Genomic DNA, 17,165 nt, shown 5'->3' with positions numbered 1-17,165 from the left:
CTAGCATTCTCTTTCCATTAAAACTCAGTCATAGTTCGGGATACCAAACAAGGCTTAAATTGTTCTCTGTGAGTTGTCATAGGCCTACTTCTTAAACTTTCAACGATGGCTCTCAAAAACTCTCTAGGGTTCTGATAAGTTATGTACAAAGTAGACATCAAAATGAGGTGTTAATAAATGCCAGCTGAGTTGCCTAGTTTGTCCAAGCGCTAGGCGAGCCATCTTCTTGCATTCTCCGATAGTCAGTCTCCGTCTCCGAGGCTCGCAAACACTTGGAACATCGCTATAATCATAAACTTCTGCCTATATCAATTTCAACGGGAAACTTCGAGCAATAATTAACAGTTTGTTTATTTGCATTTTCTTTTTCCTTCTCAAAAGCCATTCTGCTGTGAAGACCAAAGTCAAGTCAGACAGGAGAGGTGGATTCGACACTCGTGGTTTGGTTTAGACAACCGAGGGGAAGATGCCCTTATAGAAAAATTTCTAATTAGAATTTTTTTTCCTTTCACTTAAAGTGCATTGGAGGACAGAAGCTCTCTGTTTGCAAACTCTCTCCCATTGTTTTTCTTCCTAGGAGAGAAGAAATACGGAAAAAACCTACAGGAAGATCCCTCTACTTTACCGGAAAGTTTCTTCCCCTGTCTCTCTTTGAGCCTTTTAACGACCTGCTCAGGTTTGAATCTAGTGATAAGTTAAGTTAGGAAAATGAGGCATCGCGGCATTTAACAGCAATTATTTTTCTAACAGCATGATCAATTTGAATGAAAAAGTAAGTGGACAGAAAAGAAATTCCAAAAGTTGATTACTCTTGCAAAAGTTTGAGGAGTACTGGTGCAAAAGTATATAGTCCAGAGATCCAAACGGACAAAAATGAAATTCCAAAAGTTGACTGCTTTTGCAATAGTTTGAGGAGTACTGATGCCTTCATCACCTTTTTTTTTTACTTCGATAGCTCCATTTGCCGGTGCAACCTAATAAACGTAAAAATTTTTCAAGGTATTCACTTGGAAATGTTTGTGAGTTATACATATGGAAATCTCTTATATTATGTTTTACTTAAATTTTGCATGTGGGTGATGTTCATGTTAACGTAACCTATGAATCAAATGTTTGGTTTGAGGACAAGGAAAATACAGCCCATTCTTTTTGGGTATTTCGAGAATTATCACAATAATCAATCCCAATTATCGTGTCAGTGCTTTAAAATTAAGCAAAAATTAGGGATATGTCGCTAATGTAAAAATAACTTCAAACGAGCGATTTCAACCTCTCTTACTAACCATCAAATCAAGAATTGACAAGACTATTTTTAGAAAAAAATTATTTATATTGGTAATGTATTGTATGAAATTAATAATTAATTAATGATTCTGATTGCTTTGCTAAAATAATTTACTTCAGGAGTTCCTAGTTCTCTACACTCGGCCAAAGCTGCATTAGTAAAAAGGGACCTTAGAGCATCGCCTGTGTTGTTACGGCGCACATTCATCCGCTCTTCACAATATACGAAGTATAGGAGATCCTTCTTCATCATTGGCATTAGTGCACCATTTTCTCCGCTCTCTTGAGAAAGGGTTGATGATCATGTACGAATCCGTGTTCTATGGTGGCTCCGAAACTGATAGTGCTAAGGAATTTATGAAATTTGTAGAAGAATGTTCTCAAACTGCTGATAAATCACTTGCTGGTACATTAATGAGCACTTTGACCAACATGAAATAAGATGGTTCACATACCATGAATAAGCACGTACTTGAGACGACGAACTTAGTAGGAAAAGAACTTTGGGAATGAACGTGGATGAGTATCAGTTCATACTTAATTCCTTACCTCATGAACAATATGGGCCATTTCAAATGAATTATAACACTATAAAGGATAAGTGGGCTACAAAAGAATTGGCCAGTATGCTTGTTCATGGGGAAACAAGGATAAAGAATCAAAATGCTCATTTTGTTCATTTCTAAAGTTATTAAGAAGCTGAGAAGAGTTCCAAAAGAAAAAGGAGGAAAGAGCAAAAAGAAAGGATTACACAACCTGAATGACTCTTCTAAGTCTTCTTAAATCCACAAGAAGGAACACAATCATATTAAGTATCACTTTTGTAATAAAATTGGACACTTGAAAAAAGATAGCCTCAAACGTAAATCTTGATTTGAAAAGAAAGGTAAGCCTTATGATTTAGTATGTTTTGAATTAAACTTTACTAAAGTTCCCCTTTATACTTGGTGGATTGATTCTGGTGCCACCACTCATGTTTCAAATACAATGCAGGGATTTCTTATGATCTAAACCATAAAGCCAAATGAGAAATATGTGTTTACATGGAATAGAAAGAAAGCTCCAGTTAAAGGCATTGACACTTATTATTTAATCTTAGTTACTGAGTATTATTTGGATTTTTTTTAATCCTTTATATACCTACATTTTCTTGCAATTTAGTTTTTTTACCAAATTTTGATGTAGTGGTATTTTCTTTAAAGTTTGGTTCTAGATCTTTCAGTTTATTTAAAAATAATAATCTTATTGTAACTTGAATTTTTTGTGATGGTTCATACAAATTTAAACTTCATAATGCATTTGTTGAAACTCTAATGACCTTGTATCATAATGTTGGAACCAAATGCAGTTTAGTTGATGAGAATTCTACTTACTTGTGGCAAAAACATTTGGGTGACACATTCAAAGAAAGAATACAAAGATCAGTAAAGAATGAAATTCTTCCAAATTTAGATTTTATTAATCTTGGAGTGTGTATTGATTGAAAAAGGTAAACAAACAAAACATACTAAGAAAAGTGCCACAAGAAGCATAGAGCTTCTTGAAATTATACACAGTCATATATATGGTACTTTTGATCTTCCATCAAATTTGTTAGAATTATCTAGTGTAAGCAAATCCCCATATCCATGAAATCTCTAATTCGCAGAAGTAAATGTTCTCCAACATTTTACTTGGGTTTCTAATTGGCTTATAATGGATTAGTCGCGATTCCTAAATAAATTGATTTGCATGTTTAATTGAGTAAATTAAAACTCCTAAGTTGTGATTGGTATGGGCTTGGGAGAGTTAGCGCTAAGTGTTTACTTAGCAATCCATTAGCTTTCCCTTGGTTTACAGGCTTGAAAAAAGAAAGTTGGGCTTAATCATGTGGTGATCAATTCTAATTTATCCTAATATAGCAGATATAAAAATTAGAATATGATAAAGTAGTGAATATACTTTCTTTAATTTATCATTTTTCCAAGATTAATTCAATTAGATATACATATTCATATGCTCTATTATTATCTATTTTCTGAAATTTAAGTCCAATAAGAGATATAAACTGGACAATGACATATTGTTAAGCTAAAAACTTATTTGTTGACTATGGGTCAAGTGGCAAAACTATATCATGTGGCAAAACTATATCGAGTCAGTTTTGGAAGGGTTGAAAATGGGCCTGATTCAAATTGACCCATTTAACCCATATTACTTTTCTTATATAATATAATTTTAATGATTCACATTCAACCTGACACACACACAACTCAAATTCAACCCAACCCAGATTCTAGTTCTTAGCAATTTTCCCCCTTAAATATGAAAAATAGCATATTTAAAAAAAATCTAACCAATTAAAAAAATATGAAAATAGTTAGCAAATAAGAAATTACTAAAATATTTGAAGAGTCAAGTTACTAGAGCACATCACTTATTATTTCTCCGAGTACTAAAAATTTGATCTAATTTAGCATAAGAGACCATGCTTGAAAATATATATAATATAAATTTCGATTTTCGTAAGCATTAGAAGATCTGAAAATACGTAAAGATTTAAAAATCCTTAGCTCCTTCAAGATTCGCAACATTAAGACCGAGTCCAATTCCAAAAACTTAGGTAAATGAAGGGAACTTTCACTTGAGCTATTTGCTTTACAGTCGTATTCACCAATGATGATATATATCTAATCGCGCTTGACTTTATTATAGTGTCTTCAGCAAGCATATCCGATGCTAATTGAAATTATTATAACATGAAGTGATTATTTCAGTATTTTAACCTTTTCTAAATCATACTTGGAGATCATCAAGACCGTTTCAACAACCTGTCCTACTAAAATGGCATCTCTTTTCACAGAATGTGTTGGCCCTTTACATGAGTTTTGCAAAATACAGGAGTTTCAAGGAAATTTTACATGGATACTTTTTCCTATAAACTACCGAGACCTCGATCAACTTCATAAGTAGTTCCAGAACACAACTCCACATAAATCACCCCATTGATTTGGATCAGTATGTGGAGAATTTGAGCAACTACAGTAATTTGGATTAAAGAAACTTGCAGATTCATCCTTCAACAATGTACAAGATGATTACAATCATATAGACTGACTGCACCTGGAAGAGATTACGGGAGAAACTCTCCTGACCAGAATGAATTGAATCAGAACCACCATTGCTTCCTAACTAGAAAGATCTTGATTTAATTTAAAAATGGGTCTAAGTCGAACCCATTTTTAGTTCAGTCTTTGTTTCTCACGGTTCATTTTAACCCGTCCATAAATTTGGATTAACCCATTTTGAACCCAGTTCAGCAAATATGAGTGAAAAAATGGGCTACTGACCCATTTTGCTACCTCTAATCAAGTGTCATGCCATATAGCAATCACAAAGACAAAGGGAAGTGTTACGTGGTGGGCAAAATAGCATATACTCTCTCAACTCCGGCTTTAATTATATGTAATAGATTAATTAGTTAATTCTCTATCACGGTTACCTAAGTGTTTGAACAATTAAATTTCGTGTTGAATAACTACATATAGATAATTGATATCTATTGTAATAATCTTTTTTAGGGTTAATACCACGAAAAACTCCAAACTGGTATATCTGTGATAAATTTACCTCAAATTATTTTTTTTATCACAAAAAACCCCGAACTGGTACACCTGTGACAATTTTACCCCGAACTATTTTTTTGACCACCAAAAACCATACACTGGTACATCTGTGACAATTTTACCTCCGAACTAATTTTTTGACCATAAAAAATCCCAAAATGGTACACTTATGACAAATTTACTCTCCGTTAATTTTCGTTAAATTTTACTGTCAAATTGCTAAGTTTAATGACACGTGGTAATTGACAGGTGTACCGATTTTGGGTTTTACCTATCTGTTTATCACAAATTTACCAATTTGTGATTTTTCGTGATATTGATCCAATTGAACGGATACTAATGGAGGGTAAATTTATCACAAATGTACCAGTTTGGAGTTTTTAGTGGTTAAAAAATTAGTTCGGAGGTAAAATCATCACAGGTGTACTAGTGTGGGGTTTTTGGTAGTCAAAAAAATAGTTCAGGGTAAAATTGTCACAAGTGTACTAGTTTGGGATTTTTAGTAGTAAAAAAAATAGTTCGGGATAAATTTGTTACAGGTATACCAGTTTGAAGTTTTTAGTGGTCAAAAAAATAATTCGGATTAAAATTTTCACAAGTGTATCAGTTTGAGGTTTTTCGTGATATTAATCCTATTTTTTAATTGAATTTTTAGAGTTAATTGGCATATATATAAATCCATCAATGAGAAATTGTGAATGGAGTCGACAAGAATTAATTCTGCTGTCGCTTTCAAAATGTCACCCCAACTTCAGTAATTTCTATTTTTTCCCTCTTTTTATTTCGGTTGAAGAGTTTTAGCACAAACTCAAAATTTTCTTTACAAATTGTTAGACATCTAAATTTTGACTATCTATAAGGGTGATAAATTGCATAGAAAATTAAGGATTAAATTTTAGCCCCCTAAACAAAAATGATTCTCATTAAATTGTATAGCATATAGACTCGGCGCATTTGCATTAATAGAATTTAGTAGAATATATTTTCTTTTTATTTTATTTTTTAAAAAATTATTACAAAAATTTAAGAAAAATAAGAAAAATAAAAGAGAGAAGACAAAAGGGAGCTCTTCCCCATGAACATGAACAGGCCCGCGCTCCCTGGTCTCCATGCACACTTTCATAAAAGAAGCAAAAGGAAGAAATGATAGAAGAAGTGACAAGTAAAAGAAAAGCTGACAAGAAGAGATGAAATAGGGAAGAGCTCTCTTCTTTGTCTCGGCCAATTCACGTGCAGAACCAAGTTAAAAAAGTGGGAGGGAACAAAGAAATGGGGATGGAGAGATAGGGGGAGAAGAGGGAGTGGTGAGTTTTTGAGAAGAGAGTCCGAGAGTGAGAAGCCGGAGCCGAGAACGAACGAGGCATCCTCCCGTGACCACCATGCCCGGACCTTGGCCGACGACCTCTCCCGGCCAACGTCCCCAACAGCCCACTCCCCGACGTCCGTATTTCCGGTGAGTCCCTTTTCTTGGTTCCGAGCCCCCTTACCCGAGGATCTCGGCTTGGAGGCGTCGAGGTGGTTGGCCATGGCACGATTTTGTCGAGCGCACTTTGTAACCGCCGTCTCCAAGCCGGGTAGGGACCCCGCGGGCAAATGCTCGTTCCACAAATATTTTGTCTCCTTGTCCTGTTTTGGCGTGATCCTGTGTATCTCTATTCTACGTGTTATGTGGCTATGGCTAGGTAGTGGGTCAAGAATCGGATCGAAAACTGAACTGAAACCAAAATCAAATCGAATAGAATCGAAAATTCATGCATTTTTCAGTTTAGTTCGGTTTCAGTTCAGATAATAAGTAAAAAAATTTAGTTAGTCAATGGTTCAGTTTGATTCAATTTGATTCTGTTAGGATCGGATTTCGATTTCTTTTTTTTTTTTTCCCTCTGCGTACATGCTCTGTCCTCGCTCTCGCTGTCATTAGCCGTCCACTTCATCACCTTTCTCTCTCGCTCTGCCTTTTCTCTCTCTTCCTCTATCTTCGCAGCTCTCCTCTCGCTCACTTCTCTCTCTCTCTCCCTCCCTTCCTTTATTGCTTTATTCTCTCTCCTCCACTTCCCTCACAGCATTTTCTTCTCCCAAAAAGTGAAAATCAGCCTCTTGCCTGATTCAAATTGCCAAAAAAACAAGAAGAAAAAACAGAGCTCCTGGATCTCGATTCCGAAAACACCCGGCTAGCACTATGCTGACCTCCCCCATCACACCCCCTCTCTTGCGCGCCCGACCACGTCTAAAAAATTATCACCCTTTACGTGACTTTAACAATTAAATGTCAAATATTATGTGACTCTATTTTTATAAAAAAAAAGATGAAAGTATAGTGAGAAAGATGAGAAGAAAGGGGTGAGAACTTTGCACAATGTGAAAAATTTTGCCTAAATTTTGCTTGATCATCTCTGTTGCTCGACCTAAAAATTTTGCATCTTGTTGAAATGAACTTTTTTTTTTTTTTTGTCCTATTCTAACTCTCAACTTACTCTTAGACTTTTGCCCTGCCTCTTTGCAGAGTGTGGGAATCGAAATTCACATTTGAAAGTAAACGTTCCCAACCCAAATCCCCTGATAAGGTGGGGAATCGAACTTCCCCTTCTCACGTAGGAAGGGTGACCAACGGGTCAAACCCCATTGGTTTTGTTGAAATGAACTTGAGTCGCTTGTCCTGCTCCTACTCGTCATTGCAAGATTCGGCTCTTCATTTTGCCCCAAACTGTGTGATCCAAATTAGGGTTTGAAGAAGAGGGGGAATGGCTTGATTTGACCAAATTAGGGGCAAACATGTCCAGCAACGTTGTTTAGGGCTATTAATGCTGACTGGAGTGTCAATGAGCCACGTCAATTAGAAAAAAATGATCAAATATTACCATTTTGGATTTTTGGCTTTCTAAATTGGAGATGTCACTTAAGTGATTGTTGTTTTTTTTACAAAAGTGGTACTGAAATGGTCAGACAAAAAGTTTTGTCATTTAAGTTAGTGCCGTACGAAAGTTATAGCACTTCTAATGTCATTTTCCCTAGCATCCAATTAGACACAAAAGAAACTCAAGAAGGTTGCACTTTTGCAAAAGTTTAGAGAGTAATGTTCTTTTATTACTTTCTTTTACTTCGAAAGCTCCACTTGCAGGTGCAATAGCATAAATGAAAATTTTTCCAAGGTATTTATTTCAGAAATAAATTATTTTGGGTCATGTTTTCCTTCATAACTAGACCTCTGATTGATGAGTTATAAATATGGGAATCTCTCATAATTTTTTTTAGTCAAGTTTGCACACGAGTGATGTCCATTTTTATATAACCGATCAGTCAGAGGTTTGGTTTGAGGACAAGGAAAATAATGGACATCACAATGAATCCCGTATTAAAAATGTGGCCCATTCTTTTTTGGTATTTCAAGAATTATCACAACCAATCCCAATTTTCGTGTAGGTGCTTTAAAAATAAACAAAATTAGGGCATACTTAAAGATAACTTTAAATAAGCGATCTCAACCATTTTCAGAGTTTTAAATTCCCATTCTCTTACTAACTATCAAATCAAGGATGCATAGAAAAAAATTGTGTACCGCAGTGTTCTATAGTTACTCTCAAATTAATTAAAGCTTGTGATTGATTAGCTAAAGTAATTTACTTCAGGAGTTCCTAATTCTCGGCGTTCGGCCAGACCCGCATCAGTTAAAAGGGACCTTAGAGCATAACCGATGTGGCTTCATCAACGCGTCCGTGTCGTTAGCAGAAGGTAAGAAAATAGAAAAGAAAGAAGAACTTATTGGCGAAAAAAGAAAAAATGGGGATCGCAGGGCTTTTTCACTCGATCGAGCAGAAGCTGTCGGACCGCTGCAAGGATCCCAAAGATACAGGGACCCGATGGTTAAAAATTGAGGCACTGCTGGTCATCGCTCCTGCAATCTTAGTCTTTCTTGGGATCTCCGGGTCGTTCAGGCGACACTGCGGAAACGGCGCATTCGCGATGGTCACATTGGCAGCCTATTCCCTTACGCCCGCTGTCATTGCGTACACGCTTGGCCTTTTCCAAACTACTCCTATCTGCAATCTGCTTTTCCCTATCTGGGCGACTTATCTGGTGGCGGTTCTCGGAAACGTGGATTCCTACACTGCGCACAGCATGGAAGACATTGAACGGTGGAAGTCATTTAGAGTCGACTCCGCTGTTAAATGTATCATGACAAGTTGGATGATCGTTACATATGCAATCCTATGGAGGAACCCACTAGTTTGCATTCTTTTCGTGATTCTATTCCTGAATGTCGATGAAAGAGCACGAGCTTTGATGTTGGCAAGCAATTCTGTGATGCAGAAGAAATGCAGGCTCATAGCAGACTACATGAGCACCGAGCACCAATGGAGCAATTCAAGTGATGAAGATCCTGCTACAATGCGTGGGTACAGGTACTTGGTGAGAGTGGCAGGAGAGGCAAAGGTGCACTCATCGTGCTCAAAAGCGAAATGGAGAAGAAAGGCAGCTCCGTGGCTTGATGGGGACGCACCGCATTATCGACAATTGTTGGAGGTGACGGATGAAGTTGTCACCGTTGAGAAGGTTTGGAATTGCAAAGGTAGGCTATTAAGTGTAAGCGGAGGAGACCAGGATGGCCGAATCAAGGATCTTTGCCTGTCTTTTTCGCTCTTCAAGTTCATCTGCCTGAGATTCACTGGCTTTTCATTGCCCCGAGAAGCTCACAACAAGTTATGGTGCTTGATTCAGCATATGCTTTCCGAAGAGAAGGGTTATGAGCGAGTTTTCCGAGTCATCGAAGTAGAACTTGCATTTCTTTTCGATTTATTCTACACCAAATATCCAGTGAATCTCCATTGCCGTCCTTCAGCGTTTAAATTGCTTCTATTCCCCATTGTGGTTGCTGTTCCTTTGATTTTACTCTACGCTGCGATTTTGGAACAGGACGTGTTTGCTATTGTCGCAATCGTCTTGTTATTAATGTCAATCCTCGTTGTCAAGCTTACACAGTTTGGCATCATGATCTTCTCGGAATGGGCGAAGGTGACATACATATGCAAGTATGTGCGCAGTGAGTGGTGGCGAAGGAACAAATGTGCTGGGAAGTTGATCGAAATTATATGCAGAGTTTGGTTAGTGAAGCCTTGGGGAAGACAACTGCGTCAATACTCGCTCCTCAAATCGTATAGCTATTCTCCACGGAAGTATATATATAATAGACTCACTGCTGCTTATCTTGACCAGAAAAGGGACGGTCAGAAACAAATTGCTCCCACCAATTTGTCTACGGTAGTGAAAAAGGCGATTGCTCAGTCTTTAGAGAAGTATTTGGAGAAGGGGCAAGCTTCTTTGAGGCTCAACGACTTGTCTGATGTGCTCTCATGGGCATGTAATCTTGAGACGACTACTCATGTTATAATGGTCTGGCACATAGCAACCACTTTCTGTGAGCATGAAGTGCCTCGCGCTCAACTTTCACAAGAACAGAGAGACGACTTTGACGTAGCGACTGAGCTATCACAATATCTTGCTTATTTGGTTGCTTTCGCCCCAAGGTTGCTCCCTGGCCACCCTTGCAGGACCGAATACATATTTGGTCGTGCTGTCAGCGAAGCCAGGGAATTAGTTGGAGGTTCCTTGGTTTCAATGGAAGAGAGGATTCAAAAGCTAAAGAAGGTCATTGACAACGAACACTACCAAAAAACCAGCGTGGGCCGAGGCGCACGGCTTGGAATGCAGCTTGTGAATGGAGTAGCGGGTGAGGGGCGAATTTGGAAGGTCTTGGCTGACTTCTGGGCGGATATGTTGTTGTATGTGGCTCCTTCGAATGATACGGCGGCTCACGGTAAGTACCTCACCACCGGGGGCGAGTTTGTGACTCACATTTGGGTTTTGGTCTCTCACGCGGGCATCACCAGAGATCCACGTGATGGTGAGGAACATGATGATCCAGAGAGGAACTGAACTTGGCCTTATGCCTAATTAACTATTTAAAATGTCTATATGATTGTGTGTGTTTGTAGCAGTCCCTTTATCTTGCATCGATCCCTGGCCAGACTCTAGAAAACTTTCTCGAGTATGATGCATGATCTCTTCTTTTATGTTGTGTAATGTGTCGCTTTATCCAGAAAATATTAGCGTGTTGTGCATTTATAAGAGTGTATTGTAGGGGTGTGCAAAAAACCCGGTACCCGCCCAACCCGCCCAGGACCGCCCGAAACCGGACCAGGACCGGTGGGTTCTAAGGGTTTCGGTCCGGTTCCGGTTCCAATTTTGGAACCGGTGGGTACGATCCGGTTCCGGTTCAGTGTGGAACGCCCACCCGCCCCACCGGACCGGACCGGTATAATATATATAATATAATATTTTTAATTTTTAATTTAAAAAATTCAAAACCTAAATCGGGATACTCTCTCACAACACAAGCTCACTCAGTCACTCTTGGTCGACGCCTCTCAAGTCTCAATCTCCGATACTCTCTCCTCTCCGACTCTCACCGTCTCCGTCTCCATCGCCCGGTCTCGAGTCTCCGTCGGGTCCGCCGGTCTCCGTCTCCGTCTCTTCCATTGCGTGCCCGTGCTGCTCTCTCGCTATCTCTCTCTAGCCGGTTGTCCTTTGCATTTGCTTTGCTCTCTCGATTTTACGCGGGGTGTGGCTTCGTTTCGCTTTGAATGTGGGGGTGTACGTGTGCGAAGAAACCCACGCACTTTGCTGGGCTTTGGATGTTATGCTGCATGAATTCCTCGCGTGTTTGATCGCATCTCTATTTCGTGTGAATTCCTCTTTCGCATGTTTCGGTGCTTCAGTAGCGTCTCTGTTTCGTGCGATTCTCGACATGGGTTGGTCAAATTCGCCAGTTTTTCCTCTGCATTTGCTGCTCTGGGTAGTGGGTTGTAAATGGGTAGTTTAGTTGGAGAAACTACCCATTAAAAGTCATTTACAAAATGATGCACTTAGATGGGTCTTCAGTAGCATCTCTGTTTTATGATGGTAAAACGGGTAGATATGTTGGCAAGCAAGCAAGAAAGTACCAATCATGGTCTATAGCAGGATATTTGGTAGCGAAGATGATGCTGGAGGATCCTTCGCACTTGGGAATGATTTCCCTGGAAGAGGACAAGCGAGATGAAGCCAGTGATTAAGAGATCTTCTTCTTGGACTTCTTGAATAAATCCCGACAGTAGAAAAAAACACCGGAGAATCGAACAGAGAACACAAGCGAGATTAGCTTGTTCTTACGCCGATATTCTTTTGGTGATTTGCATCTTGTAGGTTTGTTTTGAACCCTTCTGAAAGTTTGGTTTTGTGTACAATAGCAATTGCTAAATTGCATCAAGCTTCTTGAATAAAAGAAAAACGATTCAGGTACTTGTGCAATTTTATAAATGCTTGCCTTGATTATGAGCCATGCTCTCGTATCTCACAGAGTGATTCTCGAGTTTTATACTTTTGTTAACATGATAGTAGAACTTTAGGGCAAAATTTTGGAACATCCATGCCCAAAAAGATGCTTTCTTTTACCAGTCACTAGTATGTTCAAGCTGCTGGTGTTCTAGAATTGGTATTCTTGGTATTTTATGTTCGATTAAGTTTGCTATGTTGGTAAATTTCTTTTGTTTTTTTGTGAAGTATTCAGTTGACAAGTGCTTGAGCTCTTATATGGTCTCAATGTTTTTTCACCTTCAAGCCTGGTTGGGAGGCTTAACAAGACCCATCAAGCCTACCCGTCATGATAAGTTTTATCACGGCTACGCCGTGATCGCGTCGTTTTTTGCGTTTCGGAGTCGTTTAGATGGGTTTTCTAGCTTTAGTTTTGAATCTTGATGACCTTAAATTTTATCCGTTAATGACATGTTGCTTGATTTGAGCGGGTGATCTATTAACATGTCAATGGAAGTAGAGAAATCCTATGATGAGATAACACCAATAATTGAATCAGAATCACTAGAACATGGAGGAGGAAGATGACTTTGAAGAGGCATCGAGATAAGGTATCCGGTTCTTGTCCTCGATCTAGTAAGCGAAAATCGGTAGCTTGGCTTCATTTTCGTAAAGGCAAAACGCGAACGGGAAACTTGAAATGTTTTGCAATTATTGTGGGACCAAGTATTTGTACCATGTTGATAATGGCACTTCAACTATGTTGAAACATTTGAGAAAGTGCCCTAAGTATCCTCGCAATATAGATAAGAAGCAAAAATTGTTTGCATCACATACGAGTATGTGGGAATCAAATGATAGGGGAAATACTAGTATTGGAAGTGCTAGTTTTTAACGACATGGAAGTTTGATCGGGAGAAATGTAGGGAAATGCTAGTTCGAATGATTATAATTGATGAACAACCATTTTCGATGGCTGAGCATGTTGGATTTCGTGATTATACCAATCAATTACAGCCTCTCTTCAAGCATGTGTCGCGATTTACGGTGGCTAGAGATTGTATGAAGTTGTATTTTTGTGAAAAAAAGAGTTTGAAGGCTTCCTTTCATAAGCAATTCTAGAATCGCACTCACATGATACATGGAGTTCCCTTCAGAATTTGAACTATTTATGTCTCACCGCACATTTTATTGATGAAACGGGAATTGAACAAAAGAATCATCAATTTTGTGGTGTTGCCTAGTCACAAGGGTAGGGATATTGGGAAAATGGTTGAGAAATGCATTTACAGTGGGGAATAGAGAAAAAAGTGTCAACAATCCTTGTGGATAATGCTAGTTCGAATGATGTTGCCATTGGTTATTTGAAAGAAAAGTTTGCAAGAGATAAACTTTTGATCTTAGATGGTGAAGTTTTACACATGAGGTGCACGGCTCATATATTAAACTTGATTGTGAGGGATGGCTTAGCTGAGGTACGCGATTCTATTGCACGTATTCGTAACGTTGTTAGGTATGTGAGAAGTTCTCCCATGAGAGCTAAAGCATTTCAAGATTGCATTGAGAAAACAAGGATCACTTATAAGGGTTCAGTTTGTCTTGATGTCTCCACTAGGTGGAACTCCACTTACCTAATGTTAGACACCGCCATAAAGCTAAGAAAAGCTTTTGAAAGGATGGATGAAGAAGATATTTCTTTCTCAACTGAGCTTAGCTCCGATACTCCAACTAGTGTTGATTGGGAAAATGCCATTATTCTTTGCAAATTTTTGAAGAAGTTTTATGATGCAACCAACAAGATGTCGGGACTTTGTATATCACTTCAAATGATTATTTTGAGGGAATAGCTTCTTTATTCAATTATCTGAAAGAAGCGGCGAAGGCTTTCGATCCTAGGGTGAGAGTTATGGGTGCGAAAATGAAAGATAAGTTTGACAAATACTATGGGAGTTTTGAGAAAGTGAATATGATGGTGTTGATTGCTGTAGCATTGGATCCTAGAAAAAAAATGAATTATGTGAGGTATTGTTGTAGACTCATTTATGATGATATTGCAATAGTTGATGAGATGTTTGACAAGGTGAAGTTCGCCATGGAACGTTTGTTTAAATTTTATGAGAAATCTTCTCTTGGGTCTTGTGATAAGAATTTGGGTGGTCAACTTTTGAGTTCTACTAGTGCTGGTAGTAGTTGCGATCCTTATTGCGATGAGGAAATGAAGGGAAGATTGCGGTTTGGATTTCTACGTGCAAAAGAGCCATCATATGAAGCCTTTCTTAATGAGGAGAAAAAGAAGTCTGAGGGCAACTTATCTGAACTCGATCGGTATCTTAAAGCTGAACTTGAAGAGGCTCGCGATCTTGACATTTTGATGTGGTGGAGCATGACCGGTCAAAAGTTTAAAATTCTATCTTTGATGGCTCGGGATATTTTGTACATTTCACGTAACTACATGTTGCTTGAGTCTACCTTCGGTACATCAGGTCGTGTGCTTGATGGCTTTAGAAGTTCTTTGACTCCTAGAGTCTTGGAAGCTTTGATTTGCACTCAAGATTGGTTGAGAGCGGTTATCGAGCCGATTAATATTGAAGAGTGCATCGAGAATGCGGAAAAGTTTGAGTTGGGTAAGGCCATATCTTTTCATCTTGTAATTATTTCATATATCTAATGAGTGAATGCTTTATTTAATATCTTCTTTTTATTAGATATGGATCATGTTAACATGGAGATTAACAGTACATAGAGTTTACAAGTTGAAGCGAAAGGAATATATGTGGTGAGATTTTTCAATAATTGTTTGATTTCAATTTGTAGTTCTAATTTATAACTAATGTTGTGTGATCATCTGCATCTATACGTATTGTTGTTTTGTTTTCAGGAGGTTGGAACTTGGAGTTTTAGAGCACTCAAAGCACTGAGAAGTTGTTTGCTTGCTTTTATTCATGCGTAAGTTCATATTCTTCAATACAAAGTGTCCGTAAATTGTAAACACTATTATTTCAGACTTGTTTCATCTATACTTATTTGTTTTCAGGATGTTGGAACTTGAAGTGAAAGAGCTCTCAAAGCTTAATAAGTTGCTTGCTCTTTTGATTCCTGAGAATAGGAAAGTTGTTGTTGTGTTTACTTGCTGACTATTGTGAACTTGTGGCAAACTCCCATGTGTGATATATAATATAAGCTACGGATGTATTTGATGTGGAGCTTGTGAAGTTGTTATGCATGCTTGTCGTAATCTTTGATTGTCAATCAATTTGATTGAGATCAAAGCTTTCCTTCTGTGAAATCCATACCAGATCACTAGCTATTGTTTTTCGTTCGAGTTACGTCATCGAAGAATTTGCGTCTGCGTCCGCTCGAAAAATTTCAGCTTCGCATCGCTTCTTAAAATTTCTCCGTCTCGTCCGAATAATTTCAGCGTCTGAGATCAAAGCTTTCCTTCTGTGAAATCCATACGGATCACTAGCTATTGTTTTTCGTTACGAGTTACGTATCGAAGAATTTCTGCGTCAACGTGCTGCTTACGAAAAATTTCAGCTTGCATACCGCTTCTTAAAATTTCTCCGTCTGCGTCGAATAATTTCGATGTCGAGTCTCGAAACTTAGATTATATGGGTCTTCAATAATGTATTTACCAGCTTGTAAAGTCGAAAAACTTCCTTAGCTTTCATAATATATATACATTCCTGGAATAGAATAGTTCGAATAAGTATCGATTTACAATAACATGGAAGGTTTTGTCAACTTCAAAATCAATAGGAGTTTTCCTCAACAACATATTCCCTTTGTTGACATTTGCTAGCGATTTGGTCGTGAAAATGCTAGTCTTTTCGTGAATTTCCTTACATCTTGTGGGTTGCGGTCTTGTTATTGAAAGTGCTCGTCCCGCTCGCTTGCTAGCCTTTGCCGCTCGCCACTCGCCGCGCTCGGTCCGATCCGAACCCATTGGGTCGGTTGGTCCCGGGTTAAACACAGTACAAAAAATGAAATAAAAAATTATCGGTTGGTCCGGGTTGACCACTGGGCCGGACCGAACCCATTGGGTCGGTCCGGTCCTCGGTCCTAGGCTCAATAGGGTCGGTCCTCGGTCCCAAAAATTGAAGACCAACACTGTGCGGGTTGGTCCTAGGGTTAGGGGGTGGACCGGCCCAACCCGGACCATGCTCACCCCTAGTGTATTGTGTCGAACATGGACGATATGCAATGTTTTTTTTTTTTAATTTTTCGTCTGTTCACACTTTTGCATGGTATAGAGTATATGAGGTGTAATTTGTTGCTTTATCCAGAAAATATTAGCAAAGACTTGAATTGGTTGTGCATTTCTAAGATTGTATTATGTCGAACATGGACAATACGTAATGTTTTTTTCTCTTTTTCTTCTGTTCATACTTTTGCATGTTAGAGTATATGCATTGAAGGAGTATACAATGTTAGGAGCACCTAGCAAAAATCTAATACCTTCACCTTAGGAGATCGCCATGGGAGAGCCCAAATCCGAGTCCGTTAACATGTTCAATTGGATCTACCTTCATCAAAAAGTTTAAGTCAATAAATTATACACCAACCAAGATATATTAACTATTCAATATTACACAAATTATTTGATGTGAAACTTTTCAAACACAACTTACATGCGCATTTCAACAATCTTCCCCTCACATATAATCTCAATGTTAGGTCTGCTCCCCCTTAATCAGGTACCCTTCTGTGTCAACATATCTCAACTTGAATCTCATCGTTGTTGCTGTTGTTGTCCTCACAACTTGAATCTCATCGTTATTGTTTTGTGAGGACGACAACAACAACAACAACTACCGCCTTCATCCCTGGTGTCTCTCTTTCCAGACCGAACCACAAAGGTTGCTATCGGGACTGCGTTGCTACACCACAGCACCTACCTGTCAATGTCGTTTATTTTGCAAACTATGATTC

General features: G+C 38.5%; 1 protein-coding gene across 2 annotated transcripts; it reads left to right on the top strand.

Moving 5' to 3' along the window:
- Nucleotides 1–6,016: 6,016 nt before the first annotated feature.
- On the top strand, nucleotides 6,017–11,009 carry LOC115663161 (uncharacterized). 2 transcript variants are annotated; one of them, XM_030585192.2, is made up of 2 exons: nucleotides 6,017–6,342; nucleotides 8,513–11,009. In XM_030585192.2, exon 2 carries the CDS (start codon nucleotides 8,664–8,666, stop codon nucleotides 10,815–10,817), a length of 2,154 nt encoding a protein of 717 aa, XP_030441052.1. In that variant the 5' UTR covers nucleotides 6,017–6,342; nucleotides 8,513–8,663; the 3' UTR covers nucleotides 10,818–11,009. The 2 variants fall into 2 exon arrangements, with proteins under 2 accessions (XP_030441052.1, XP_056175496.1); XM_056319521.1 differs by having other exon boundaries at nucleotides 6,331–6,463.
- Nucleotides 11,010–17,165: the final 6,156 nt, after the last annotated feature.

This window comes from Syzygium oleosum, unplaced genomic scaffold (genome assembly GCF_021117445.2).
Source record: "Syzygium oleosum isolate NSW1041296 unplaced genomic scaffold, Sole_v2.1 Sole_v2.18, whole genome shotgun sequence".
In the NCBI taxonomy this organism is placed as follows: Eukaryota; Viridiplantae; Streptophyta; class Magnoliopsida; order Myrtales; family Myrtaceae; genus Syzygium; species Syzygium oleosum.
The sequence above is the reverse complement of the archived record's forward strand: the minus strand, read 5'-3'. Positions and strand labels throughout refer to the sequence as shown.

Excerpts from the sequence above, each read along its gene's own strand:
- LOC115663161 (XM_030585192.2), top strand. The coding sequence starts at position 8,664 with ATGGGGATCGCAGGGCTTTTTCACTCGATCGAGCAGAAGCTGTCGGAC.